This window comes from Lasioglossum baleicum, chromosome 5 (genome assembly GCF_051020765.1).
Source record: "Lasioglossum baleicum chromosome 5, iyLasBale1, whole genome shotgun sequence".
Classification (NCBI taxonomy): Eukaryota; Metazoa; Arthropoda; class Insecta; order Hymenoptera; family Halictidae; genus Lasioglossum; species Lasioglossum baleicum.
In genome coordinates, this window is record NC_134933.1 from 8,942,344 (window position 1) to 8,960,833 (window position 18,490).

General features: G+C 39.2%; 2 protein-coding genes across 4 annotated transcripts in view; one reads left to right on the plus strand and one right to left on the minus strand.

Annotated features, from left to right (window-relative positions):
* On the plus strand, positions 1-9,844 carry Hel89b (histone acetyltransferase 1). The gene is made up of 15 exons (XM_076423717.1): positions 1-202; positions 774-823; positions 936-1,183; positions 1,361-1,722; positions 1,924-2,281; positions 2,524-3,146; positions 3,526-4,301; positions 4,891-5,455; positions 5,604-5,898; positions 5,974-6,275; positions 6,359-6,672; positions 6,911-7,661; positions 7,733-8,011; positions 8,115-8,747; positions 9,285-9,844. Exons 2-15 carry the CDS (start codon positions 813-815, stop codon positions 9,483-9,485), a joined length of 5,718 nt encoding a protein of 1,905 aa, XP_076279832.1. The 5' UTR covers positions 1-202; positions 774-812; the 3' UTR covers positions 9,486-9,844.
* The window catches only part of Agps (alkyldihydroxyacetonephosphate synthase), an 18,544-nt gene continuing 9,890 nt past the window's right edge, over positions 9,837-18,490 (minus strand). For all 3 annotated transcript variants that reach the window (XM_076423733.1, XM_076423735.1, XM_076423734.1), the window contains 4 exons: positions 14,035-14,315; positions 11,540-11,828; positions 10,946-11,255; positions 9,837-10,836 (listed from right to left, as the gene is read on the minus strand). In XM_076423733.1, the coding sequence (XP_076279848.1) occupies positions 10,063-10,836; positions 10,946-11,255; positions 11,540-11,828; positions 14,035-14,315 (1,654 nt within the window). In that variant the 3' untranslated portion in view covers positions 9,837-10,062. The remainder of the gene's footprint in view (positions 10,837-10,945; positions 11,256-11,539; positions 11,829-14,034; positions 14,316-18,490) is intronic.

An 18,490-nucleotide genomic window follows, 5' to 3' on the forward strand; every position in this document is an offset into this window, starting at 1 on the left:
TCCCCTGCAATATGGCTGTCAGTATAAATTTGATGCTTGTAACATGCGTTTCTCTCCGAAATATTTGACAAATAGTCCGTCTATCTGTCGACTTTTTCAAAATGTACATCGTAATGTGATTTTTGAGGAATCAATACAGTGGGACACTGCTATGCGGGTTAGCTGAAGAATAACGGGTAGACACAATATATTTTAAAATCAGGTATGTTTAGACGCGCTTCTAGATCACTATTTATTTATTTATATACGTTCGTACTCCGTTTTACCGCATCGTTAAACCGAACGTCGCACTGTGTATATATTTCCTTCGCTCGAAATTCTTATATCGTATTTGAAGTTCGAGACAGCCGTTCACGCGAATCATTCGAGCGTTCGAGGAACGCGTTCTTTACAGATGTCATCTATTATCTCCAGCTCAGCAACTTTAGCAGCAGGAGACTTTCATCCACGGTTTTGACAATTCGATCTTGTCGCACGAATTATCGTAAACATCCGCGGGACCAACGATAAATGACATTGCGAACGATCCAAACATTGCTTGCACTCCATTTTATTTTACACAGCTGGAGCGTTTAATGTATTCCCTACGAGATATTTCTAATCAGAGGAAATATGTTTCATAATGGTACACATCGCTATTTTCGGAATACACTGATGTTAGATCGATATCATTAATAATTATTTATAAACTCTACAACGAATTAATCATCGTTATGAATTTTATGATATATGTAAAAAGATACAGTGCAAATTGTTGTTGTTTTTCATTGCAGATATTAACGATTGTTCCACAATTAACACTAGTCGCAAACATGACATCAAGGTAAAATATTCAATTATTTATAAGTTTCAGTTCGATTGTAATCGACAGACTTTGTATAACGATAACGATAACTTCTGTAACATATTCTACTTGGTAATCGATGTTTTTATAGGTTGGATCGATTGTTCATACTATTGGAAACAGGAACAAATGCGGTAACAAAAAAGGCTGCGGCGCAACAACTAGGAGAAGCACAGAAATTACACCCTCATGATTTACATCATTTGCTGGCGAGAGTTGCCACTCTGTTAAAATCTCCGCAATGGGATACAAGAGTTTCCGCTGCGCAGGCGGTACAAGCTATATTAGCTCAAGTTCCTGCTTGGGATCCGGAACCTATAAAGAAAGAAGATCAAGAAGGTTACATTAAAAACAACATTACAGTATTCTTAAATTTTTCGAATCTTTTACGGTTTTATATTTCACCCAACCAATTTCTCCAACCAATTTACTAATGTACAAACATGTTTATATCTCAGAAACAGTGTGTCCTATGTATGCGCATAGCTATTGACTTACAAATCCTGTTAATTACAGATGGGGAAACGAGAAAACATATACCAAATAATAGACTAAAATTGGAAGACTTCGATATGGAAAAGGTGTTGGCGCGTAGTTCACACCTCACTGGATCGGAAGGCAGCGAATACGATTTAGTTAGCGCCGATGGAGAACAAGTGTCGACTCCTAATCAAGAGGAGAAATTGATCGCTGCTAAATTAGGTTTACATCCTCAGCTGATGGGTGTTGATACATCAGAATTGTTTACTGCCGAGGATCTTACACCCGTAGTTGTGTCACCTACTTCTAGCACACAGGCTAAGGTTTCTGTAGGTGAAACTCTGAAACAACCTAGCGGTGGACTCAGTAGACGAGAAATAAACAGAGCTCGGCGTAAGGTAACGACGATATTGCTACTATTAGATTGCGGACTTTTAGGCAGAACCAAAATTGTCCGTAACAATTGTATCTGGAGTCGTATAGAAAAATTTCAATCTTTCTACTGTTCTAAATTGTATCAACCAGTTTCGGTCATAAACGCATAAAATCCCAAGTCTAATTATTCTGTACCGAATATTATTAACGCTTCTCGAATTTAGGCGCGGCAATCAGTTTCGAAGCAACGTTCTCGAGAACCGGAGGACCATCGCAGCAATGAAGAGTACCATAGCAACTCGAACGCCCAATCTCCTACTAACAGTACAGGAGAATCAGGCTGTAAAAAGATAAAATTAGAAGAAGTAATTTCAACGGACATAAACGTACCTAACAGTAATGCGCAAACTGAATCAAACAACGGAGTACCGGACAGTACAGGTTGTTGGCCAGACTCTGCGATAGATTGGCCTCTGGAGCCATTTGCAGATAGTCTTCGCCAAGACTTGTTTAGTCAAAAGTGGGAAGTGAGGCATGGAGCTGCAACTGCTCTACGAGAACTTGTAAAACTACATGGAAAAGGTAAGCGAACCTTCGTTTACTAGTAACCGGATTGCGGATTTTTGTGCAAAATAAAAATTGCGTTAATTTCAAGCCAGAGGAGCTACAGAAACATTGGTGTCCTTTCTTAATAATAATACAACAGTATATTGGAATTATTTCACAGGCTAGCTTCGCTGTACTGATCTTTCTCGTAAGCGCATAAAATCCACCGTCTGGTAATAACAAAGTAAAAGAACAATTTTTATCGACACGTAACATAGGTGCAGGTAAATCGAGACTGCAGACTGTGGAGGAAATGGAAGAATGCCATTATCAGTGGATCATCGACGCAGCTCTACGACTGCTATGCGTCTTAGGATTAGATCGCTTCGGGGACTTCGTTTCCGATCAAGTTGTCGCGCCCGTGCGCGAAACGTGCGCCCAAGCACTAGGTTCCCTTTTGTTGCTGGTGCACAATAAAAAGGACAATGGAAATAAGAATAAGGATATCATAGGGATCATATCGGTTATGCTGAAACTCTTGGAACACAACGAATGGGAAGCGAGGCACGGTGCACTGCTCGCATTGAAGTATTTGCTTGCGGTGCGAGACGATCTCTTGGACGACATACTGCCAAGGATTTTTCCAGCCACCGTGAAAGGTCTTTCCGATCCAGTAGATGACGTAGGGGCTGCTGCAGCCAGCGCGCTTATACCAGTGGCGTCTGCTCTCCCTCGATTATTAGAACCGTCGGAGTTAGAAGCAATTGTAACTCGTTTATGGGAACTTCTGCGAGAGCAAGACGATCTAGCTGCGGCATGTAATAGTTTCATGGGTCTCTTAGCTGCTATACTTTCGCTACCTACCGCGCGCGGTTATCTTACACCTCAGCCATTATCACAGGTATAACGGAATGAGGTTATTTCCTATGCAGTCGTGCTCCGTTAAATTTGAATGGATCGCTTTTACTGCGATGTTTTAAGCGCTACGAACATTCTGGTATATATTGCACAGAATATAATTTTTCTTTCTCTTAAATCACATTTCTTAGATAAAAAAATTGCTTGTTTGAATGTAATAACGTTAAAAATTACTTAATATACACCCTCGGTAAAACCAACAAGTGTAACATTCTTCCTCACGACAATTACTTACAAGTCAGACAACAATTACTGAAAATGAAATTTCTTTTATTACACTTCTGAACCGATTTGAATTTAACCGAGCATCGCTGTCGCTTGATACCTACTTTTCTTGTTAATACGAGACAAAATAATTGCAGGTTCTACCGCGACTATGGCCATTTCTCAGTCATTCTAGTTCAAGCGTACGCAAAGCGACTTTGCAAACATTGGAGACGTTAACGGGAGACGACGGGGCTCAGACCACGGACAAAAAGGAATTATGGGGCGAAGCAGGTGGTCTAGTATTGCAAGACGCGCTTCGCCATGTGTTTCAACGTGTACTGATCGAACACATAACTGCCATACAAGACGTAGCCGAACGTGTTTGGGAGAATCTAGTCGTACAAAGCGATCTCGAATTGTTACTGCACGCAGCGTGTCCTCTTGTCAGCACATGGCTCTGTCTTGCTATGCAGCCGGAACATGTGCCATTCAATCCGAACTTATTGATGACGATAAGTACGGCCAGCAAAGGGGCCAAGACTAATCAATTCGTTGGCACCTGTGACGGTCAAACAACGGACACGAACGGAGGGAACAATAATGCCGCGCCTGGGAATGCGAAATCGATGTCCGAGTTGAAAGTTTACATTGGCGGGATCGAAACTGTAGCTCAGAATATAAGAAAATCAAACGTAATACCGGCTCGTTGTAGAGCCACGCGTATGTTAGGATTGCTGTCGCATTACGTAGTGCAACCGGCTCCCGGTGTTACATACACACCGGATATACCTAGTCCAGCACTTTGTTACGCTAAAGTATTATTGGCACACTTGAACTCGCGTTCAGCGTTGCAACGCACCATTGCTGGCCTGACAATGTCCCATTGGGCGACTGTAAATAATAAACCACCTGCGATACCAGATATACTCAGGTATAGAGATGAACCTTTTGGGCCGGAGTCGCGCAAGCGTTCGAGCGACGGACATAAATTTTATCGCACGTCATATCAACTGTAGTAGCGGGAGCGTTGGTTTTTTGTTGGAGCCCTATGGCGTATCCATTAGAGATCCCTATTTCACGAGTACAGTTAGGAGCATGACTGATCAACGCGCTTTAAATCAAAATAACTTTCTTGTGAATGGACCAAACGACTTCAATTTCTCTGTAAGGCTAGAAGAATTAGTTTAGTAAATAACGTCTAATAAATATGTTGAAAAAATGCATTTGATCGGAATTGTGAAAAACAATAGTAAAAATTGATTTTTACTGATTGATGTTTTGTAAACTCGTATAAATTATATACGTTCTGGAAATTTCATTGAAATTGGTTAATTGGTTTACGAATTATAAACGTTCAAAAATGGTAAAAATTGCAAGTTTTCATGATTCTTGGCCTATAACTGCCATAAGATGGACGATAACAACGGCCGTCGGTTCAACGTTCGCGCGACCTCGGCCTTAAATCCGACTGTTATTCAAGTATAACGTAATGTTTATGTAATGATGTATTTGCTTAAAAGGGACAAGCTCTTGGGGTGTTTAAACGAATGTGTGTACTATGATGAGATCGCCGCATCTTTCACTCGACTATTACACGACAGCCGTGATTACATAGCGACTCTCAAACATTATAAATTATCCGTTCCTGTCGAAACAGATGCATCGGGAGTAATGACGCTCGATCAAATTGCGAACCTCGCTGCGAAACCAATTACAGACCTTTGTGCCATGAGCAATAACGCAGGAGGTCCGGGCGGAACCATCGGTAGCAGCCCTAGCACGATTAAGTTAAAACCAAAGGTGATTGAGAGCTTGAAAGAAAGGCGAAAAGCTTTGGAATTGGGTGCTAACGACACTGCGGCGCAACAACTTGCTTACAATGTTATGTCGATGTCAGCATTGGCTGGTGCTGCAACGATGTTGCACTGTTTGCCACCATCTCCGCAGCCTCTTAATCCGTTAGTGAAACCGCTGATGGAAGCTATTAAACGCGAGGAGAACGAAGAGCTGCAGAGACTGGCTGCAAAGCATTTGTCGTACCTGGTGGAACTTTGTCTCGATAGAAAACCGTCTCCCAATTCAAAGGTATCTGTTGTAATTATCTATATATAGCTTCTTTGACATCGTGGAAGCGAGATATCTCCTCTATTGTAGTGAAAGGGTTAATTTACGTCGTGTCGACGAAACAAGCTCAGTTCCCCTCGAATAATGTCACGAGAATTTTCTGTCACAGATATCGACCAATTTATGTACATTCCTATGCTCGGATAGCGAATTCACCCCTCGTGTAAATTGTGAAACGGATACGGATCTTTTCGATGGAATCCTTACTTTAAGCAACAGACAAAAACACGCTGAGAGAATAGCGTACAATCGAGGAGCGAACAGTGGACTCGGTGGAGGAAGGGGGCCAGGTCGACCACCAAATACCGAAATCCCTTTGGAAGAATTGCTTGCTTGCGAAGAACCGGAAGCTAAAGCTGCTAGGACACGACGTCGTGGAGCAACATTGGCTCTAACAGCGATAGGTTGGATATCATGAAATCGCTGTATATATTTCTTATTCCCTAAAAATAATTTATATGTTCTCCTTATTATCACAGCGACTCATTTCGGCGATCAACTGCCAACTCGACTGCCACATTTATGGGAGCTGATTCTTCCGAACGTGTTAAAAGAAGAACAAAAGAGCACCGGACACGAGAGTTCTCAAGAAGAAGTGAATCAATTGATTTTTGGTTTGCAAGTTCTGGAAGTTATGACACCGAGTCTGAATAAAGCTTTGCTTCCGCCAGTCCTAGAATACCTCCCGTGTTTGTGCAAATTGTTAGCTCACCCGTACAAAGCAGTTAGGCATATGGCGTCACGGTGTTTGTCCGTGCTGGCTACTTTAGACACGGAAAAGGTAAAATTTTCGTTTCTCGTACCAGCGTCTGATTTTTCTGTAATCCTTTTGTTATTGATATATAATTGTGTTTTACTTTTTAGGTAATAGTACATGTCACGCAAACGGTGATACCACTTCTAGAAGCCACCGGTGGTGAGAAATTGTATTCGACAACTGTAACAACTCCACGCGAGGTGGATTCGATAAGGCAAGGAGCAGCCGAAGCGTTGACTTGCCTTGTCGAGAGTTTAGGTGTTTATATTGTACCGTACGCTGTGCTTTTTATGGTTCCCTTACTTGGGCGTATGAGCGATCAAAATCAAGCCGTAAGGCTAGCTTGCAGCGCAACCTTTGCTACGCTTGTTCAGCTTCTACCCCTCGATCCTGGCTCGATAGCTGATCCACCGGATCTAGTGTAAGTTGAAAACAAAAGGGTCATGTTTGCCCAATCCGAAAAATCAAGCACCGTAATAATATAAACGCGATTCAATAACTTTGATATATAAAATCAGCAATATTGAGTTTTTGGAATTTTTAAAAATCGATTTTGTGATAAAAATTTCGGATAAAAATTGACAATGGTATATGCTATTAGGCGGAATCTTCATGAATGTTTTCGTATGACCACCTCGTAACGCTTAAATATATTTCAGAGAGAAGAAAACTCAAGAGCGACGGTTCCTAGAACAACTGTTACATCCACGTAGTATTCCGGACACAGACCTACCGATTCCAGTAGCAGCGGAATTGCGGTCTTATCAGCGACAAGGCCTCAACTGGTTAAACTTTTTAAACCGTTATCGACTTCACGGCGTCCTATGCGACGACATGGGACTCGGAAAGACATTACAAACACTTTGCATATTGGCGGTAGATCACCATCGTAATCCCCATGCTCCACCAAGTCTGGTAGTGTGTCCGCCTACTCTAACAGGTCACTGGGTGTACGAAGCAGAAAAATTCTTCGAAACGAAGGATCTGTCAGTCTTACAATTTGCCGGTACACCGCCCGATCGCGACAAACTAAGACCGATAGTCACGTACCATAGACTGGTAGTCGCTAGCTACGACATAGTACGCAAGGACATCGACTACTTCGAGAGGCGGCAATGGAATTACTGTGTGCTCGACGAGGGCCATGTTATTAAAAACGGAAAGACAAAGAGCGCGAAGGCAACAAAACGAATACACGCCAACCATAGACTTATATTGTCGGGAACTCCGATCCAGAACGACGTGCTCGAATTGTGGTCCTTGTTCGATTTTCTGATGCCAGGTTTTCTGGGTACGGAGAAACAGTTCGCAGCTAAATATTCGCGCCCTATCTTGGCTTGTAGGGAACCGAAAGCTGGGCCCAAAGAACAAGAGGCGGGGGCTTTGGCTATGGAAGCACTGCATAGACAGGTAATTTTTCTGCTATTTTGTTACTCATTGCTGGAAATCCTTCGTTTAATAATATAACTCGTTTCGAACAGGTACTGCCGTTTCTACTGCGGCGAAACAAGGAAGATGTTCTGCAAGACTTGCCGCCTAAAATCACTCAAGATTACTATTGCGATTTATCACCGCTGCAACGGACTTTGTACGAAGACTTCCGCAGCAGACACTCCTCCACTCTGTTGTCCGCCACGTCGGGCACTTCGTCCGCAAGCGATCCTCAAAGTGGTCACGTGTTTGAGGCGTTGCGATATCTACGCAACGTGTGCAATCATCCTAAACTAGTTCTGAACCCACGGCATCCGCTGTATCAGACGGTAGGTGCTATTGTCGCTAAAGCTACAAGACACAAAATTTACGCGGCGCGGCAGTCGACGTGTTAACCCCTTGTCGTATCATTTTCTTTACATTTCTTTTCAGATACTGAACACATTGAAGCAACAGAAGAGCACGCTAGCCGAAATAGAGCACGGAGCTAAATTGCCAGCGCTGAAGCAGTTGTTGTTGGATTGCGGTATAGGACAACCGCAACAAAATCGCAATTGCGTAGCCACTGGCAATCCACCGGAAAATCAATCGCCGCAGCACCAACAATTAGTCAGCCAGCACCGAGCTTTAATCTTTTGCCAGCTGAAAGCGATGCTGGACATTGTGGAGAAAGATCTCCTTCGCACGCATCTGCCAACTGTTACGTATCTACGTCTCGATGGTAGTGTACCAGCGACCCAGAGGCATTCTGTGGTGGCGCGTTTTAACGCTGATCCCTCGATCGATGTACTTTTACTGACAACTCAAGTCGGTGGTCTCGGATTGAATCTGACCGGTGCGGATACCGTTATATTCGTGGAACACGACTGGAACCCCATGAAGGATCTTCAAGCAATGGATCGAGCGCATCGCATCGGACAAAAGAAAGTTGTTAATGTTTATAGGCTTATCACGAGGTCCACGGTGGAAGAGAAGATTATGGGTCTTCAGAAGTTCAAACTTCTCACAGCGAACACCGTCATCTCGACGGAGAACGCTTCTTTGGAAACTATGGCTACCGATCAGGTAAGATTCACTAGTACATTGCGGAGTTTTCGAATTTTTTAAGAAAATGGCTGGGTGTCATCTCAGACAGTGTAAAAATTAACCCTTTGAACTTCAAAGATTTCTTTGGACCTAGAATATTTCCATTTTACTGATATTAGTAGCTTATACAATATCTAAATGTTTAATCGTTTAATAAATACAACCAAATTTTAATCATTTAAACAACGTTCCCGGGGCAGAAACATTTTTTAGCGAGCCATGACAAATAAAGCTTTTCTTAATTGTCAAATTAGCAGTTAGAAAAAAACGCAGGAATTTTGTGAAATATTACAAACAGTTTCCAATGAAATTTTACGGTGAAAAATTAAATACTTTTTTCTCGAATGCGTGCCATTTGTACAAAAATCGATTTTTTTCAAAATCCCTACGCCTTTTTCTAGCTATCAACACGAAAATCAAGAAAAACTTTAGTTTTCTGTACGAGATGAACATTGCAAACAATTTTTGTATGGAGGACTGCCACGCTTGCAATTATTATTTCCACTTTTGTTACAGTTACTAGACTTGTTTTCGTTGGAGAACAGCAAAGGAAAAAGGCCAGACAAGCAAGGAGAATGTGTATCAAAAATCGGTGGTATGCCAGGCGTTAATCGTTCGATTCTAGAAATCCTTCCAGAATTATGGGAACAGCAACAGTATGACGACGAATACGATTTCGATTCATTTCTCTCGACATTAAAGGCTGATACCCAGTGAGCTTTTCATTTAAGATAATTCTGTATCACCGAGCACGTAAATAATCCAGTGAAGTTGTCTGTACACCTAAGCGCCAGAGTATAATAACGAGCAAGAACAATAACAAAACACACACACACACACACAGAACTACCCTCTACCCTGTGATGTCAATGGACTGAAAATGAAATAAATATTCTTTTATTAGAAGAAAAAAGGAAAACTACGTTCGAGCTACTCGTTAACAGAGTAGAAAGAAACTCGCGAGAAGTAAATAAGCCGTCGGATCGATTATGTACTATAAGTAAGCGAGTTTTGTTTATTTATAATAACTTATAAAAACATCGATACAATTACAATTCCGTATTTGTACCAAATAACACCAAGGTGCATATTTATTTATATATCGTAATACTAGCCTCTTTCTTCACCACCACTTATGTATATATATTTATACATATACCATTGAAACTTATGTCGGTAAGCTGTGACGTCACCGATTGTCTTTTTGTTAATTACCGGACTCCTTTAAAAAAAACTATGATTATCCCAAATTAAAAAATGATCCCCAGAGTGTCGTCAGTGTTTCTTCAAAGGCTCACAGTTTCGATATGCTATTTGGGACCAGATTTCCAGCTGCGAAAACGTTATGGGGGTCCAGGTGTGCTTTCGCAGCCTTGTACAACGACACTCCCGCTTCTCCAACGGCGTCCGCATAGTAACAGGCACGTAATTTACCTACGCCGTGATGATGGGACAAGGAACCACCGCTGGCGAGTATCTCCTGGCGCGCAGAGTGTTCGATGGCCTCGTACGTCTCGACCGGATCCGCGAGATTTCGGTAATTGAACGCCATGTAAAAGTATATACAACATCCGGCATCGTACGTCTGCGTCACGCGGCAAGAAATGAAATAATGTTCGACTTTGTTCTTGTAACACTCCCTGGCCACGCGCGACTTCACGTTCCTACAGAGCGACAACGTACGATTCCAAGAAACCGACGTCTCGAACGACTCCGCTAAGATATAGTAATCCAAACCAAGATCTCGGATGTACGCTATCACGAACGTCAACACGTAGCCACGTTCACCGTTCGTCTCACCAGCCGGCACACCGTAGTGTTCCTTCGCGATCTTGTAAATCTGTTGCTCGTTCGCTGCCACCTCCGCCGCCGTGTTACCCTCGAACAACAGAGTTGCCACGCATATCTGGTCCCACTTGAAACCCTTTATCCTCGTGATGTACGCCTGCTTCAACCCTTGCAAAATTAAACTACCCCAACCGCTCTCCGGTCGCAACACCTGTCCGAACTGAAACTGTTCGTTGTCCATCAAGCGTATGCTAGCAGGCTGGCACCGTTCTTTGGCTACCTATTCGGTAAATGCAAAAGTTGATTAGCGTCAGGGCTTATGACATTTTAGCAGAGAGCACAGACAAGTATAAGTCACATTGTAGCAACAGTACGATAGATATAGTTACCTGACGCAACGCCGCTACGCCCGTCTCAAAATTTGGGAAAACTACACTACCATATTTGACTACTTTTGGTAACGGCCTAATTTTCATTACTACTTCCGTGACGACACCCAACGTCCCTTCACTGCCAAGGATCATATGGTCGAAGTCTGGGCCACACGAAGCTCTTGGCACCATGATACCCCTCTCCAACGTTATCTCGGGATCCTCTGTTCTGCCAGTGACCATTCTCACTCGTATCACTAGATCCTCGATGTTCCCATAGCGATTCTTCTTCATACCACTCGCCCTTGTCGCGACCCATCCTCCTAAACTGTTCTTTCCGAAAATAAAAACGATTATGTCGGTTGTAATTAAAGGCCTTACATTGTGTATTCTTTTCTCGTTTGAAAAATGTAGCTTTGAAAGAAACTGTTTGAAACATTGAGGTAATGTTTCCTAATACCTTCTTTATACAACAGCTGATTTTCTAAAGCCTGTTAAATAATTCTGCTGCTCGAAACGGAAGCTTAAAATCTATCTCTACCATAATAATTACTAGAATAATTGCCAGTAGATAATCTGTCAATGTTCGGGAACATTCAAGATCTTGCGTACCTAGAGAATTCATAAGAATCGGGTTCGTGGCCAGAAGTCAGCCCTTGAAGACGTAGCTGTTTTTCAAGGTCCTGGCCAATGATTCCAGACTCGAAGCAGGCGATTAAATTTTCTCTATCTATCCACAATATTCTATTCATCTGGGAAGTGTCCAGCAAGATGATTGTTCGCTGTTCATTCACTGGACAAGATGACGCACCGCTGACGCTCGTTCCACCGCCAAATGGTATACAGGTAGCCCCATAACGAGTACACAGTTTGATCACTCTTACTACATCGTCGTGGCACTCTGAGAATGTAATGCATCCGTGTTAATAGGAGATTCAGATCGCTTTATCGAAGAAATTCAAATATACAGGGTGAACCACCTAACTTGTGTACGACTTCTTTATAAGTGGAGGCGTTTAGATTTTTTTAAATGGTCAAATTCAATAGAGTGTTTTCAAGTAAAAATGTATTAAACATTGTTTGCTCTGACGTTATTAATTAATTAAATATCGACGAAAGAGTAACGTCACCGGGTGCCTGTATTTCACTTCCTGTTTTATTTCGATTCTTTCGTAAAATATATATATTTGTAATAATAAGTTTCCTTGCAAGTATAATTGTGACAACGATAAAGGAGTTACTGTAACGTAGCTACTTCATTTTTCAATGTATTCGCATGTATGTCTAGCACATTGTAGATGTATGGTTTCAGGAAATATACATGCTTATAGTGTATATCTAAGTCAAGGCTTGGGAACTGTTTTGTTTCGTTTATACCAATCGATAAAAGTGTAGAGTCAAGGAAATTCAAATGAGAAGACACTATCGTGGAGTATAATTGAAAGACAGTATCAAAAAAAAAAAAGTAAAACAGTAAAATATTTAGAGAACGAAGCTTGACATTAACATTGAAAAAGTAGCTGAATCCTCTGTTGCGAACATTCACCAGGAAACTGTGCCGTTATATTTATAGATAATTTATATAATGTTGTGATTGTAGGTGGGACAATTATCGTGTAGCGATTTGATGTGCCAAAACGCTATGAATAATCAAAATCAAACGAATTATGGTTAAACAGCGGATTTTTTGCATTTATTAAACCGCTAATAACGTTAGAAAAGAAAATACATTAAGAACACATTAAGAAAGAAAAATTGTCAATTTTGCATAAAGATCCGCTGTCTAATAATATAGTTTTTGCTTTGTCTTCAAATGATCAACAATAAAAATGTCTGTGCAGCGTTGTCGCGATTGCTGACTATTTAGTATTTAGTATAAGCGTCAACGTTTCAGTTGTGCAACTCTCTCACCGTTTAGCCGACCTGCATAACACTTTTCAGTATTTCGCACGAGATTTGACCAACATTTCAGTTTGGCAACCGCTGCCAACACGAACAGACTCTAAGAAATATTTCTTGATAGGAAATAGTCAGCATTTCCCGACTTACTCGCAGCTGTAGTGTTAGCTCTAATTTCTAATTTTCGGTGGGGTTTTAACATTATTGCACTTGATGTATATCGACTAACAAATAGTCTGTCATTATTAATGACTCATTAATAATCTGAATCGGAACGGTCGCAGTGCGCGGTGAACGTAATTTCGTAGAAAGTGATGTTGAGTTTGATGTCGTGCAACGATGTGCGTGTGACGTTTCCGAAAAAATTCTAGGACACCAAATCTTTGTCCCTCGTAAGGTACGTCACTGTTAGCGTTCCTCGTGACTCGATTCACGCGTAGCTATTGGTGGATTTTGAATTGCTAATTATTATTTGAAGACAAAGCCGCTTCCATAGTCTCATCTCTCTTGATCATCATCTTGTTTTGGCTTGTGGAATTAATCGCTCTCTAAAAGGATCATCCCCAAAGTTAAACTTCCCGTAAGATCATCACAGTTTCATGTTAATAAATAATCCTATGAATGATTTATGGTAAAGAACCGAATATTGTGTTTACTCGGTTCAAAAACTGTGTAATTAACTGAAACAACTGAATTTTAAGGAACTCGATGGTCACTGGAGAATGAAAGTGTAGATAATATGGAAAAGGTATAGCTGGATAATATTACACTATAATATACCCCTATGATATATGATAGAATATGATAATGATGTGTTTCAACGAATTTTAAGAGAAAGTGGAATAAAATACAATCTTATTTCTAGTAGCCTTTGCAGATCTTAAAAAAAAAATAAAAATTGTACTAAATTCTGTCGAATTTTATATTCCATCCTTTACTGTGTGAAAAATTTCAGAAGCCATAAATGCAAGAGTACTGTAAGGGTAGTTATAGCGTGAATACTGTTTTAATGAATTATGCTCTATTTCTTCTGTTCTGCTCAACAAAAAGTTACGAAAAAATTCACGAACGTTCTACCTAGCAGCATATACGACTGTGAATTTTTTCCGAATTTTTCACTGGAAAATCAATTTTCAAAAAATTCCAGAATCTTAAAATTGAAGTTATACCCGGCTGTACTCTTCGTGAAGTATTCCTGTGGTACTTACTCGGCCAGATGACAATGTCTGGTATCCGCTGGAACGATCCGTACCTCAGATTAAATATCTCCCTTAGCGTATGCCCGTGTGCTCTAATAAGCCGGTCGATACCTTTCGTCGAATATTCAATGTTCGTTTCCTGAATCGCCTCTAACAATTCCGACGATAGAACCGAATCTGGCAGGTTCGTTGGCATCGGCTGAGCTGTATTTTTGCGTTGTATATCCACGTTTAATACGTCTTTTACCCATTGCGTAAAGTACGGTAATTCCTGGTTGCCGATTGGATACCTGGAAACATTTGTTGATTTAGTGGAAAAGATAACCACACACGAACACACACACATACACGTGCGTATAGTAGGTTCATTGATATAAGTAGACTGCGGATTTTTATGGAAAATAAAATTTGTATTAATTGCAAGATACTGATGCAGAATTATTCTGCAATTTAATTGTAGATAATTTCTCTCTTGATAAGAACTATTCAATAATTCTATAGTCAAATGTTAACACATCACCGACCGGTGATTATTGCATAATTTTGAAAAATCTATGGTACATAGCTAAACACTTTTTAATGGAACCTTCAATAGCAACAGCAATTTTTCAATAAAAACAATTCACAATTAGTTAGTTCACAAATGAACTAACAAGTCACCCTCAATAACGTCACCTAATAGTTTCATTTAAGATCGCAATGTAAAAGAAAATTTCTATGCTTTCTTCTGGTACAGCACAATTATTGAAAATCCTATTAATAGGCTCCCGGTAGGTAAAGTGTTAATCACACATCTATGTAGAATAATTCAAACACTTAATTGCGTATACATTCTATGGACGATTGACTGTTTATTTTGGAATTATGTTTGTTCACTCTTTTGTGAAAAACTCTAAATTGGGAAATTAAATTGGGGACGTGCAGAGAATTGTTGGTAAACGTTCCAATAAACGAACCACTATTTTTCGCATTAATTCATGGAACAATTGTTCAACTATGCTTCTCTCTGTTTCGCTGAAACTTCATTTTTCTAACTCTCGCCTTCCAAGCAGCGAGGAAACGAAGCCAACCAAGTGGAGATAACAGCCGACCATTCTAGAGAACCTTCAGATAGCTATTCATCCTGCGAGGACGTCAATTAACAGCTTGTACGAACAATATTATACAGTGGCCCACAAAAGTGTTCGTACGCCCTTTAAAACAGAATAGCAAAAAAATTTTCCAAAAATTATAATTCACAAGGTTATGTACAGAAATAAAAAAGGCATTATTTGGGCCCTTAATGAAAACTTAAAATATACGTTTTGTAGATCTATGTTAGTTATACACGTACTGAAAATTTCAACGAATCGGTTGACGCAGGAAAAAAACGACGCGCATTTTAAACAGAAATTGATTAAAAGTCGTGTAAAACTACAATTTTCACCATTTTTAACCGCTTGTAGCTCGTGCGTATATCAATCGATTTCGATGAAATTTTCAGTACGAGTATAACTAACATAGGTCTACAAAACATATATTTCAAATTTTCTCTAAGGGCCCGAATAAAAAAGTTTTAAAATCTTTTTTGCATGTCATTTCGTAAACCGATGTTTCTAATTGATTATAAAAATCAGGTCGTTTGGTACAATTATAAAAAAGTTATTCTGTTTTAAAGGGTGTACGAACACTTTTGTGGGCTTTTGTGGAAATTTTTATCGAAACTTCATTCTTTCTCGATAAATTATGAGTAGACTGCGGATTTGATTTATTACAAAATGGGGTAGTACTTTTAATCTTCTTATTTAGAATTTCCACGTATATATTATGTATATTCTTATGTTTGCGTAAAAGAAGAAATAAATAGCAATGAAATAATAAATGAATCGCTTATACTTTATAATTGATATACCGTGAATAATAATGCAAGATTAAGTCAATTATGTTAGTTTCTTATTTCGCATTCTTAATCTTACGTATTCTTAAGAAGTGTATCTTATCTGATATCTCATGAATGTAATCGCATTGGATCAGTGACTGGATGTCCTTTCCAACTACTACATCGATCATAATTTTTTTCAATAAAGTGTCCATTAAAGTTATAAAACATAGACAATTTACGCGACGTATTCATTCTAATTAGTAGCCACTCAACTCTATAGACGAAACGAATCGAATTAATTTTTTGTATCAAGTAATAACGTAATATTACCTTGATAGCTGTTTGCTCGGTGGAATCAATCGAATACGTGACTTAATTCAATGCAAATCAAGTCGCGTAGAACAATCTTTGAAGAAAAAGTTGAAATTTAATTTCTAGCCCTCAGTAACACACTGACTCACCACTAAAAATTGCTGTATCATTATTCAAAATATTGTTTACATTATTAAATATTTTGGTATGTAAACAATTACTACACATTTGAGTACTGTATGAGGTATTGTATCAATTTCAAAGTATTCGTACACCTTCTAAAAACTAATAACTTTTTTATAATTGTACCAAACGACCTGATTTTTTGTAATCAATTAAAAGCATTGGTTTACGAAATGATATGCTAAAAAGATTTTCCAGAAATTATAATTTACAAGGTTACATGCAAAAATAAAAAAGGCATTTTTTAAAACTTTCTTATTTTGGCCCTTAATGAAAATTTAAAATATACGTTTTGTAGATCCATGTTAGTTATACACGTGCTGAATATTTCATCGAATCGGTTGATGCAGGGAAAAAACGACGCGCATTTTAAGCAGAAATTGATTAAAAGTCATGTAAAACTATTATTTTCACCATTTTTAACCGCTTGTAGCTCGTGTGTATCTCAATCGATTTCGATGAAATTTTCAGTACGAGTATAACTAACATAGGTCTACAAAACACATATTTTAAATTTTCTCTAAAGGCCCGAATAAAAAAGTTTTAAAATCTTTGTTGCATACCATTTCGTAAACCAATGCTTCTAGTTGATTATAAAAAATCAGGTCGTTTGGTACAATTATAAAAAAAGTTATTCTATTTTAAAGGGCGTACGAATACTTTTTACACCCACTGTATGCGTGAAATGAAAAGAATAGTATAGAATGGAATTATTCTAGGACGGAAGAATTTTCGAGTTCGAATAGCTCCGAGTGCAAAGGGCTAATTTTGTTTCCATTTGGAATTTTGCATCTAACGCTAAACCTACCAAGCGCTCGAAGCGACTAAAACGTTTGACCCTATCGAAATGACTACAAGACTGTGTTCATTTCGATTTTCCGGAATGTCTATTGCAGTATGCATTCGAACAAAGTAGCTTTTCCTAGTCGAGAAGATAGCTAGTCAAACAAATTTACGAAACACTGTTGACAGTGTTGACTAATTCTAAGTAAGCAATTCTTTTTACTTAAAACCGAGGGATATGTCGATTTATTAATTTTTTTTCTTTATTCGTTGCTTCTTTACAATATGTTAAACGCGTGTCAGGTATAATACAAGGGGAGTAGTTTTTACAGTTTTTAAATGTACAACTTAGTAAGATGCATTTTATTCAGTCTTTTTTATGGACCGATTCTTTTTATTTTGCTTTTTCACCTATTCCGTGAGGACACTTTTTGAAATGATTCCTGAGAGTTGCATTTCTTTTTATAAAAATTCTAGAGGTGCGAATGAAATATGTAAAACTAGACAGCGTATCTTTATGCAAAATAAGAAATTTTTTACGCGAATTACAACAAATTAGAATGAAATAGAGATTGATTTCCTTTCTTAATATGTTCAATAAGTTGAAAATAATTTAACATTATACGCCTACTAATTTTTGCCATAAATGCATAAAAAGAAAATGTTCGATCCCGAGTTAACATACTAGCGTCGGTGTCTATGATTGCATGTGACGTCAGCGTAGAGATCATCTAGCAATTCCAGCATGTTTGAGTCATTGTCAGTCAGCGGGATTACGAGGAACAATCACTTTCGCCTTATTTTCTACCTTCTCCTAATTTTCTGATAATCAATCTCCCGATTAAGAAATTCTCCATTACTTATGAGTGCTTGCAAAATAGCAATCTTCTAAGTTATTTGCAGTTCTTCTCTGGAATCCGTTTGTTAATTAATGACCGGCATAAACCGATCAGAATTATTCAGACACCGAACGACAGTAAATAACGTTAATAAATTCTAATGGATTCTCTCTAATTGTCACTGCGTTCTCGGATTAGTCTGAATAGATTTGATGTTCTTGCTAATGAGCATAATTGTCTCTCCAAATGTTAAAAATAGACAAAATGTGAAAGATTTGTGAAAAGGTAAAGGCTGAATGAAATCTACTGTTGAACATTCCACGGTTTTACATAAAACGACGCCTAATGTTTACGTATGCGTAAAACCTACGTCGAAAGTTTGCACGGCAGATATTGATGCAATAACCTAACGCGTCTGCAATTTATGATCACCGCACGATCTTCCTATTCTGTAAAATTGCCTCTCTCGAGTTAGGCGGCTTCTTCC